This window comes from Chrysochloris asiatica, unplaced genomic scaffold (assembly GCF_000296735.1).
Source record: "Chrysochloris asiatica unplaced genomic scaffold, ChrAsi1.0 scaffold00026, whole genome shotgun sequence".
Lineage (NCBI taxonomy): Eukaryota > Metazoa > Chordata > Mammalia > Afrosoricida > Chrysochloridae > Chrysochloris > Chrysochloris asiatica.
This window is the reverse complement of record NW_006408544.1, coordinates 19512261-19524676: the sequence shown is the minus strand read 5'-3', so window position 1 is coordinate 19524676 and position 12416 is coordinate 19512261. Positions and strand designations below refer to the sequence as shown.

At 43.7% G+C, this 12416-nt stretch overlaps 1 protein-coding gene across 1 annotated transcript in view; it reads right to left on the bottom strand.

Annotated features, from left to right (window-relative positions):
• Positions 1–1291: 1291 nt before the first annotated feature.
• Positions 1292–12416, bottom strand: part of DIO1 (deiodinase, iodothyronine, type I) — a 30060-nt gene continuing 18935 nt past the window's right edge. Inside the window, 2 exon segments of the mRNA XM_006839869.1 lie at positions 1292–1372; positions 6185–6384. Coding sequence (XP_006839932.1) covers positions 1292–1372; positions 6185–6384 — 281 coding nt within the window.

The following is a 12416-nucleotide window of genomic DNA, read 5'->3' as shown; positions in this document are numbered from 1 at the left end:
CTATGAGTTGTAATTAACTCAATGAGTTAATTTGTGGCTTTGTTTTGGAGGTTTTTTTGGTTTGCAGGAGTTCACAGATGAAACCACACTCGACATATAATACACAAAGACACACAGAGTTCTTCCCACCAAATGACGCCCTTCCAGTCTGTGGTATTTTTGCCGATCAGATTACAGGGGGCTATAATAAAAGACAGAACAGGCTGACACAAATTAGACACGAAAATATAAAAGATCACACAAGTCCTCCAAAATAACCTGATGTATTTTAATCATCCTGTATTAGCTTGCTGCATCTTATAATATTTGTTCTTCAAATCAAGTCACAGCTGTTGTGTACTTTAGGCTGTGGCCATCATAAACATATGAAAAGAGGCAGAGTTAAAACAGAAGAATGCCAATGGGTATCCATTAGTGTGATGCCATCTAGCACACATGACCATAGGAGACTTGCAAAGAAATCAGACGAACAAAATTCTAAATATGAGCTACTTCATAACTGAATGACAACTTTTGCCAGGTTGCCTGGTTTAGTCAAAGTCATAATGATTTTGGGAAGTCTGCTCTCCCCTTCTAAGAGAAATTCATTCATAAGTGAGACTAGTGGAGGATTCTAGAGTATAAAAGAGCCAGATTTCTATGAAATATTTTAAGCATGGTAAAATGTATACTTTCTCTTTCCTTGATGGAATTGGAGACACATTACCATGGAAATTTACCCTCCCTGCCCCCCACCACCATTCACTGGTTTAAATCTTTCAGAAGTGAAAGGATTATCATCTCTACTGGCTCCTCCCATTCCTATTTCCTCCTCTCTCAGTTCCTCCTCTCTCCTTAAACAAACTGGAGTTCTTCCCATGATTCATTCTAAAAACCAGTTTAGTGTCTTAAATGATCAGTTCTATAAATGCTAAATTGGTTTACCTAACATAAAAGATGCCATATGTAACTACTTGGTATCAGAGTACTTGGAGAGAGAGAACACCCCTCAGAAGTGCATCCGTTCAGTATGATTGCACCCTCACTCTAAGACATTGAGCAGTGAATGTGATCTTCACAGTGGAAGCAGAGTATAGTTGCACATTCTTTAAGTGGCCTGAACAACTCAAGTATCAATTCATTTTCTGATGATCAAAAACTCAGTCCTGACCAAATTCTATAACCTGCACACCGTAGTTGGGAGTCATTTACTGAGCTAGTGATTTGGCTGGTAACACAGGTCAAGAGGTGCCAGTTAGCTGGGGTGAGGGAGATCCATGCCTTGAAGAGTCCTTCTGGTGGCCATGTAGAACTACTGTCCAGATGAACTGTTGAGCTTTTCCAGAACAGCATGCACTTCCTCTGGATGGTAGTTCCAAGGGCCAGGCTTACCCTGCAAGAGAAATGAAACAGGTATTCTCAGATTTCCTACTTGCAGGAATATGTGGGTCTGGGGCTTAGTTGAGAGAGGTCTTTGAGTGACTAGTATGTGGGAGTTGTCAGCCTAGCACAGACGATGACAGATGCAACCAGAGAGAGTGTGTGCCATGGCACCAACATTGAATAGGAAGAGGTGACAGAGAAGTAGGAGGAAAATCAAAGGGGTAAAGTAACACTCTCAAAAGAAGTAAAAGAGTCTGTCTTCTGCCTAAAACTGATTGGGATACCTAAAATGGGGCTACAATGTGCCCAGTGAAGGAGGCTTCCTGTGGAGCCTAGGCAATACATAAGACTATAGGTGGAAGCCTGAACCACATCCAGATCTCCAGAGATGTGAAATTCCCACTTGAAAGGACAAGCAGACCAACCTAGAGTGGCTAGAACAGAAGATAGTTCTTGAAAGAAAGACCTACAGGAAAAATATAAAACAACATAGGCAGACCGACTATTACTACAAGAACAAGCAACTTGCTTGCCCAGGAAACATCAAGGCACGTGGTCGGGTCCCATCAGTGCAAACCCCCTTCCAAGACAGACTCAATGGGAATACACGCTGTGATTGGTGACCACCACGTTCAACACCGATAAGGGGAAGTGAGAGAAAAACAGCAATGAAGCAGTGAGCTAAGCCCTACAACGTTCAATAGACTTCTGTGAACCCGGGTAAAGACCTGGTTGGCCAACAGTGTGGCAAGACCTGGGGACTCTTGGGCCCAGAGTCAGTGACATAGCCACAGAGGACTAGAGTGGAGAATGAAGCGTCCAGCTGATAAGAAGAGAGGGCATATGCATAAGAACACCCACACTTGCAGATAATACCCACTTATCCTGGCTTCAGTGACTGAATGATCAGTGCTCAACCAGAAGTAAAAAGAAGAGGGGAAAAAAAAAGTATTCTCATACAATTTGATGAACTTGACCTACACTTATATGGAAGCAATAGCTCCAAAGAGGGAACAAGTCCTTACAGCAAGAATCATTCCCACCCCCTCCACACACAGAGTAGACAGGGATGGGCAACTTGGACATTGGCTACCCAAAATGGGGAGCTGGGGCTACAAAGGCAAGAAGTGACTGGCTTACAAGCTTTCAAGAGGGAACCTAGATCCTGAGGGCCTGGAGGAAGGTAGAATCTCCAGTAAGTATTATTCAATCTGACTAGGCGGGGCTGATGCAATGAAATGCAGAGGGGTCTCTTGTGATACAATAGTGAATAATTGTTATCAGGACTGTTTGTGAGGGTCGGAAATGTAAAAGTGGATGTTTTATAGCAAGGAGGGGAGTGATTAACCTTTCAGTCTAGGAGCGGAGGTCCCTAGGACCATCAAGGGAGAAGAGCAGAGAGCGGTACCCTACTCAGAGAAGCAGTGATGCCTGAAATGGAGCCAGAGATGACGATGTGGAGCGATGGGGCAGCTGGAGACTTTAGATCCAGAGAGGGAGAGCAACTGTGTGCTGAAGACCTGGGGGGTACGGGGGGAAGGATTGCATGGAGGGGATTGTAACCATGGCAATGAGACGATATATGATAGAATGAATGTAAAACTAATGTTCTCCCATGTAAACTATCACATAATTCACAATAAAACATTTACAAAAAAAATTTTTTTTAAAGATAATCAACTTTATAATTAAAAAAAAAAAAAAGGGAGTAAAAGATCTGTGCAAATACACTTTTCTTCCACATTCAGACTGGTGTAACCCTCCCTTTCCTCACTCACAGCAAGCTTTCTACCCCTTCTGCATCAGAACCACCTCTGTCCCCCATCCCATTGTCCTCCTTCAGCCCTCTTTGTCACCAGCTTGGGCAGCTGCCACACTTCCCAACTGTCTCCAGTCCTTAGTCCATTCTTGACCTGCTTCACCCAATAGACAGTGATCTTTCGAAGCTAAAGCTCTGATCATGCCTCTACTTGACCCCCAAATTCTTTGGTACAGAATGAGACCCCTGGAGCCCAAGTGTTCCCAATTCTCCATTCATTATCTGCCCTAACATACTTCAGTGCCCTTCTCCTGCCCCATTCCCTAGATCTGCAATCACTTTCACTTGCCATGCTCACACGTGTCCAAATCCTTATCATCCTTTTAAAGTCCAAGCAATTGTCATCTCCTCTGAGAGGCTGACCATTCCTCAGGGGGCAGCAGATTTACAGTCTGAGAGCCAAATGGACTTACTGTCTCACACCCATTTCTTTACATATTATCTACATTTACATATTGTCTATGTAGCTTTCATGCTATATGGCAAAGTTGAGTAGTTGTGATAGAGACCGTATGACCCAAAGCCCAAATCATTTACCATCTGACTGTACTGAAAATGGTTGCTGACCCCTGCCCTAGACTCTCACAGCACTAGAGACATTGTAACACTCTATCTGGGTCCCCTTTATCCTGGAGACCATGAGCACCTTGACGTTAGGCATGGGTCATTTTTAATTCCTGCACTTAACACAGGGCCTACCCCAGAATAGACAGTCAGTACCCAGCTTGTATCAACCATGCCATCTGAGAGCCCTGTCTCAAGGAGGAGAAAGGAAGAAGGCCCTGAGTTCTTGTACTGTGGCCCTTGGCATCCTGGGGATTTATCTTTGAGTTGTTGCTTGTTTCACCTGCTTCAGTAGAGCCAGCTTGACCTGTGGGCAGAGGAGCTGGTGGTCCAACCACAAAGGTCTAGTTTCATCTACTTTCTGAGGCCTGAAATCCTTAGCAGCTATGAAAGCTGGCTCTTTCCTTTCAGGGTAGGGCAGCAGTATACAAAGGGTCAGAGGTTGTGTTTACCTTGCTACCTTACCTCACTAGGTCCAAGCTAGATGGGAAAATTATCACCAGAAAGGAAACAGGGTCACTTCCTGCCTTTGTCTCCTGCTTCAGCATTCCCAACTCCTAACTGCAGAGTTCCTTCTTTTCCAGCCTCCCTCTACCTATTGGTGCAGTGGTCAAGTGCTCCGGTTGCTAACCAAAAGGGTAGGGATTCAGATCCACCAGCAGCTCTGTGGGAAAAAGACCTGGGGATCTTTTCCTGTAAAGATTATAGCCCAAGAAATCATATGTAGTTCTGACTCATAATGACCCTACATAGGGCAGAATAGAATTGCCCCATGGGGTTTCCAAGGCTGTAATCTTTTGAGTTTTGTTCATAGTTTCTCCCATTCTATCCTGGAGCTTCTAATGTGATCCGTTTCAGAGCAGTTGGTAGTGGTGGCAAGGCACCATCCAGTTTTTCTGGTGTCAGGGTAGTGGGTATTAGCTAATTATTTCCAAGAGTTTTGATCACTCTTCTTACCTCCACACAAGGAGAGATCAATAGTTGCACCTTAGATGGCCTCTCATGAGTTTTTAAGATCCTAGTCACTCACCAAAGCAGGATATAGAACATTGTCTTTGTGGACTATCTTATGCCAATTGACCACGGTATCTCCTGAGAGTATTGTCCCTAACTGCCAGACTCAGCAAACCATTCCCTCAAGGCATTTGGTATTGTCTAAGAAGGAGTCCTGGTGTGGCGCTGTGGGTTAATGCGCCAGACTGCAAGCCCTTTGAATTGCAAGGTCAGTGGTTCAAGCTCACCAGCTGTTCCTAGGAAACCCTACACAGGGCTGCTATCAGTTGGAACCAACTCAACAGCACTTAACAGCAACAAATTTTCATAACTTTGCCCCCTATGTGCTCCATCACATTCGTGGATATTTTTGCAGCAAAGGTAAATATGCATACACAAATATCCTCTGTCAAACCTTTGTATTGTGGACATACTGCCACTATGTCTCCCACCCTGTTCAGTCTGTGTATCTATCCATGTTGTTATTAAGTGCTTTCAAGTCAGTTCTGACTCATAGAGGCCTAGTACAGGATTTTTGAGTTTGAATTGCCAACCTTGAAGTTCAAACCGACTTTTCAGTCCAGTACATTATCCCACAGCGCCACATCAGGACTATTGCAGGATTGTATATATAAAAGTATTTACTTCTGTTCCCGTAACTCTTGCACTCCTCCAGATGTCCTCCCTTGCCTTCGTCATTCTTCTGCTAACTTCCCTCTTGTTATACACTGCCTTCCCTATCACCCAAGTTAACATGTGTCTACCCTCTCTCTAGTTCTGGTGTCCAGGGTAAGCACTGGACCACAGGGTCAGTGGTTCAAACCCACCAGCAGCTCCTCAGAAACCCTATACAGGGTCCCTATGAGTTGGAACTGACTCGAAGGCACTTAACAACTTAACCATCCTCTAGCCAAGACTGTAATCCTTATGGAAGCCTGCTGCTGTATCTTTCTCCCATGGAGCTGGCGGTGGGTTTGAACTACAGCCCTATTGGTTAGCAGCTCAATACTTAAACACTGCACAATCAGGAGAACTCCTCAGAAATCAGCAACTTCAAATCTTCCCACTCCTGGCCCATCCCATCCAGGAGATTTGGAATTGAAATCAGAGCCTTGCTGAGTGTGATCTTGGGCAAGTCACTTCCCTTGGCTAAGCTTCATTTGTAAAATGTAAACCACATCTTGTACCTCTCGGCTTAAAACTAGACCACAGCTGCACCAGCCATCTGGGTTCAGAAGGCAGCCAAGAAGACGCATTTCCAATCTAAATGCTAGAAGTGTTTGCATGCATCATTTCATTCCCTGTGAGGCAGCGATCAACACCCCCATTTTTCAGATGAGAAAACTGAAGCTCTAAGATGGTGAGATGGCTGCTAAATGACTAAGTGGGGATTTGAATTCAGGTCTGCCTTTGCCCTCCCTGGACCTCCAGCTCCCAGGTCACTACCTTATAAAGGATCCTGCCTTCCTGGAGCACATAGAGCCTCTCGGGCAGTGCTGCGTAGAGCTGGCTGCTCACGTTCTGCATGGTGTCCACCACCACAGGGCACGTTGGCCTTCTCTCCAGAAGCAGGTGAGCTGCCTGCAGGCGGTCCTGGAGGTTCCGGTGATTCCTGATGGCCACATTGTTCTGAAAAGCCCAGCCATCTGCAAGAGAAAGACAGGGAAGCTGGACCCTCTGTTTCACACAATAGTGTGAAAAACTACCCAGTCCTGCACCATCTTTACAATTGTTGTTACGCTTACTGCTGCCACTGTGCCCATCCATCTTGTTGAGAGTTTCCCTCTTTTTCGCTGTCCCTCCACTTTACCAAGTGTGATGTCCTTCTCCAGGGACTGGTCCCTCTTGAAAATATGTACGAAGTAGGTGGACTAAATACCTTCCACTTTTAACTGAGGTTTCTAACTACAGGAGCCCTTGGTCCTGACTCATATTATGGGTGAATGATTATAGTCAGCAAGGCCTTAATGATAAATCCTGAACAGAAGCCCAGACCTTTGCTGTTCACTGTGAGATAGAACAAAGACCAGTACTTCTCAATCTTTAATGTGCATATGAATCACTCAGGGACCTTGTTAAAGGGAGATTTTGATTCCATCCCTCTAGTGTGGCACTGAGAGACTAATTAGCTCCCCAGATGCCAAAGGTGCTTTCTCCTGGACCACATGTTTGAAAGGCAAGGATCTAGCGCAGTGGTTCTCAAAGTGTGTGGTCCTGGCATCAGAAACATCAACATCACCTTGTTAGTAAATTCTCAAGTTCCACCCAAGACATATTGGGGATGGGGCCCAGCAGTCTGCTTTTTTTTTTTTTTTTTTCTTTTTAAATGAAAATTATTTTATTTTATGAAGTGACATATGAGTAGGGGAAAAGGCAATATTTCAAACATAATAAACATCATGTAACATGGAATTTGACATTATTGGTCTCTCTCTTTGGTCAGGTCCTATATGTTTGGCCAGTTAACTTGAGATTTCAAATTGTTACTGGTTTTGTTTTTGTTCATTTTTCTTTTTTAGAACTTGACATTTTATTGCCTTTCCTTTCTAAGTTATACTATTAAAAACACACACACACACACAAAGGAGATGAGTTTTATTGAAATTAAATTATCCAAAAATATTTTTTTAAATTTGTGATATAAAACTACCTGTGCTTCTTTCTGAACACATAATTGAAGAGTGGGTTATTCATTGAGCTGCTAGCCACCAGGTCAGTAGTTCAAATCCACCAGTCACTCCTCAGGAGAAAGAGGAGGCTTTCTGCTCCCATAAAAGATGGATAGCCTCAGAAATCATACACAGGATCACTAGGAATCAGAATCAACTCCATGGCAGTGAGTTGGGTTTTATGGGCTAGCCTAGTTTATTATTATTATTATTTCATATATTATAGTATTTACGGTGAGCATGTACACAGCAGGTTAAGTTCCCATTTAACAATTTCTGCACAAATGACTTTGGTGATACTGGGTATGTTTTTCATCATCTGTCATTACTTTTATTCATTCTTGTTCTGTTTGTACCATTTCTCTGCCACACTCTTATGTGGTATACTCCCGTCTTCCTCCTCCCACACCCTCACTGTTGTTAAGTGCTATCCAGTCAATTCCAACTCATAACAACTCTGTATAGGGTTTCTGAGGAGTGACTGGTGGGTTTGAACTGTCGATTTTTAAGGTAGTAGTACAGTGCTTGTTCTATCGCGCCGCACCAGGATCCACATTCATATTTTTATGAACTTACAAGTTAAAATTCCTTCATAGAAAAGAACTATTTTATGCCTAATGGCCTCATGAGATTTCACCAGCCCTGCCTTTCCTTTTGTCATTAAATTTCTCTGGACTTTTATGACCAGTGCCCAGAGCAGAGGTGTCTGCCTCATCGTGGTGGTGGTTACGTGCCATGGAGTCAATTCCGACTCATAGCAACCCCATACAGAGTTTCCAAGGCTGTTAAATCTTTGTGGGAGTAGAAAACCTCATCTTTCCCCCATGGAACAGCTGGTAGTTCTGAACTGCTGACCTTAAGGTTTGCAGCCCAATTTGTAACCACTGCACTCCCAGACCTCCTTTGGCTCATAGTAGGTGTGCAATAAATACTTTAAAAATGAATAAATGAATTTGTGGAGAACTCATAGCACTCTGAGTAGAGCCCTGGTGATGCAATGCTTAAAATGCTCAGCTGCTAATCAAAAGGTCAGCGGTTCAAAACCACTGGCCACTCCATAGGAAAAGGATGTGGCAGTCTGCTTCCATAAAGATTTACAACCTTGGAAACCCATCAGGCAGTTCTACTCTGCTTATGGGGTTGCTATGTGTCGGAATCCACTCGATGGGTTTGGGTGGTAAGTGATAGTGAATTCTCACTTGAAGGGTCACAAACTCAAAAGGACTCAGGGGTGAAGAAAGCTATGAGTAAAATCAGCCAATCACCACACTGTTGTTGTTAAGTGCTGTTGAATCGGTTCTAAACCATAGCGGCCCTGTAAGTTTCAGAGGCGTGGCTGGTGAGTTTAAACTGCTGACCTTATAGTTCAAACCGACCCTGCAGTTGGAGTGTTTATCCTCCAGCGCCACAACATTAGCAAATGAGAAGTGGATGACTCTCTTTGAGGGACAGAGTGGGAAAATAAACAGTATTGTTGGATACTAATAACAATAATTTTTTTGGGTACTCTTGGGTCAGTTCCATTTTATAGTGACCCTATGTATAACAGAATGAAACACTGCCTGGCTGTGCACCACCCTCACTATGATTGTGATGTTTGAGCCCATTATTGCTGCCACTGTGTCAGTCCATCTCATTGGAGATTTTCCTCTTTTTTGCTGACCCTCCACTTTTCCAAGCATGATGTCCTTCTCCAAGGACTGGTCCATCCTGATAACATGTCCAAAGTACCAGAGACAAATTCTCGCCATGCTTATTTCTAAGGAGAATTCTGGCTATGTTTCTTCTAAGAAATATCACTAATAAACATGTATACGATGCATTCTGTGTGCACTGACCCAATCAAATAAAGTGTAGTAACTCACATAATCCTTACAAGAAAAATTCCATAAGGTAAACACTGCTATTGTTCCTTATCGCCATTTTGCAAAAGACGTTAAAGTATAAGGCTCAAGTGGCAAACAGAGTTTGGACCCAAACACTATGGCTACTGAATCCACAGCAGTCTGTATTTTGACAGTCTTCCAGATAATTCTAAAGAACTCTGGTAGTGTAGTGGCTACGAGTCAGGCTGCTAATTTCAAGGTCAGCAGTTTGAAACTAATAGCTGTTCCGCAGGAGAAAAATGAGGCTTTCTTCTCCTGTAAAGATTAACAGCCCGGAAATTCCATGCAAGGTCGATATGAGTCGGAACGGACTCCACTGTACATAACCACCATGACCACCACCAGATAATTCTGACCCACCCTGATGTTTGAGACTACTCTATTGTCTAGACAATTTTCTCTCCCAATTACTCTCCACCACAGTGATTTTCCAAAACGCAAATATGGCATAAGTCTCTTGTGTACAATTGTCTCTGACTCCTTGCTGCCTTTAGGATAAATCTCAAACTCCTCAGTGTGACCAAAAGTCCCCTAACCATCTCTCCAGCCTCATCTCCAGCCATCTGTTTCTTCTAGTTCTTTGCCCCAGTCAGGTGAAATACTTGGGACTCCTTGACTCCTTGCCACTGTCCACCCCGAGACTGCCTCTCATTTCCACCTGAGTCCAGCACAATTCCTGTCCCTACCTGTAGTGTGAGCAGAGTGAGGCCATCTGGTTCCTGGGTTTGTATACTTGTGCTATGCCGATGTTGATTATGAAGTCTCCCAGGATGAGCTTATACCCAAATACAGCTGCTAGCTTGGCAATGGCCTCTAATTGTATCCCCTCCTAGTCTTACTGCCTTCCTACCCATCATTCACAAAACTCTGAGAATGATTGCGAATAAGAAATCTGATCAGATATTTTTTTCTGCTAAAAGCCAGGTACAGGACCAACTTCTTAGCATAGCATTCAATGACCCCATCATTCCTCGCAGTCTGTTTCCAGTCAGATCTGCTGACCTGTCCACATCCAGCCAAAGTGGACTTCTCCTCCACCGACACTGACACTTTGTGCCTTTGTTCATGATGATCCTACTGCCTAACTCCTTACTATCTCTTCCAATTTTGAAATCCTAACTACCCTTCAGGGGCTCACATTCTGCTTGTGGAGAGCCATCCTGTACCTTTTAGGATGTTGAGTAGCACCCCTGACCTCTACCTACCAGATGCTAGTAACACATATACCTTTAATTCATGACAATCAAAAGCATCCCCAGACATTGTTAAATGTCCTCTGGGGGGTAAAGTCACTGTCGGTTGAGAACCATTGCTCTAGCACCTCTCCTCCAGGAAGCCTTCCCTAACCCCACTCAACAGAATGATATTGCAAAAGCTCTTGAAGCTTCAGTTTATAATAGAACCTAGATTGCAAAGTCCTGCTGTGGTGCTGTAGGATAAGCACTATACTGTATCGCAAGGTCAGCAGTTCAAACCCACAAGCCACTCCTCAGAAACCCTATACAGGGCCACTATGAGTCAGAATCAACTCAAAGGCATTTAACAATAACCGTTTAAGCACCAGGCATTGTGCTAGGTATTTTTCATACATTATGTAAAGGAGCTCTGGTAGCGTAGTGGTAATGAATCGGGTTGCAAACCTCAAGGTCAGCGGTTCGAAACTACCAGCTATTCCAGGGGAGAAAGATGAGGCTTTCTGCTTCCATAAAGATTTACAGCCTCAGAAACTCTGTACAGGGTTGCTGTGAGTTGGAACCGACTCCAAGGCACATAACCACCACCACCACCATGGCAGGTTAGAAGGAAACCTTGGTGGTACAGTGGTTAAGTGCTCAGAAGCTAACTGAGAGGTCGTTGGTTGGAACCTAGCAGCCACTCCTCAGGAAAAAGATGTAGTAGTCTCTGTGTAACAGTAACCCCGTGGGGTAGTTCTTCTCTGTCCTGTAAGGGTTACTGTGAGTCGGAATAAATTTGATGGCATCACGTTTGGACTGGGTTTATGGCAGATACAAGGAGCCCTGGTGGTGTGCTGATTGCTAACAGAAAGATTATCCTTTGGAGTTCATCCAGCTCAGTGAGAGAAAGATCTATTATTGATCTGCTTTTGTAAAGATTTCAGCCTAAGTGGGGAAGTTCTATTCTATCAGATGGAGTCCCTTAACAATAACAACGTATTACAAAGTAGCTGTGAAGCTGAAATGAGCTAATAACGTGTGGAATTCCTAGCACTCTGCCTGGCAGACAGTAACTCCTCAAAAAATTATTTGTGTATTTTGCCAGACGCCTAGGGTCGCTATGAGTCAGGACCGACTTGATGGCACCTAACAACAACAATAGCCCCCAGATAGCAAACACATAGGAAAGAACCCAGTTGTTGATTCTGGGCCTTAGGTTTTCTACTATGTATTCTGCTTTGGAGGTGGTTCCCTTAAAACCACACTGTTTAGGGCCACTTGTGGCACTGTAGGATCAGCACTGGATTGCTAACTACAAGGTCAGTGGTTCAAACCCACCAACCACATCTCAGAAATCTTATACAGGGTTGCTATGAGTCGGAACTGACTCAATGGCCCTTAACAACAAAAGCAACAACAAAAGTATTCTCTCTACTTTTATGTGTATATGAAAATTTCAAAACACAAATTAATTAAATAAAACAGCCTACGGAACAGGAGAGCAAACAGAAGCACTATGTATCTCTTAGCCAAATATCCCTTTGTGAGACCAGCAGCCCTCAGTAAAAGAAAGAGCACTTGAGCACTGACAAAAATGCCTGTGGTCCCCATGACTGAAAAGAGACAAACACCTTGATGTCAGTCATCATAGGTGATAGCTGAAATCCAGCCAAAGTTAGTGTCGCTGTCCTAGCGCAGCACTTCTTAAAGTGTTAGAATGATTCTGACTGAGTCGGTCTGGAGCAAGACCTGGGAATCTGCATTTCTAACAAGCTCTCCCAAAAGATCATGAGGCTACTAGTTCACTGACTACACTTTAATAAAGTCCTAGAGAATCCAACGTTAATCTCCTCTATGTTTACTTGTGCTTTATTGACTATGCAAAGGCTTTCAATTGTGTGGATCATGACAAGCTATGGACAACATTGTGAAGTATGAGTATTCCTGA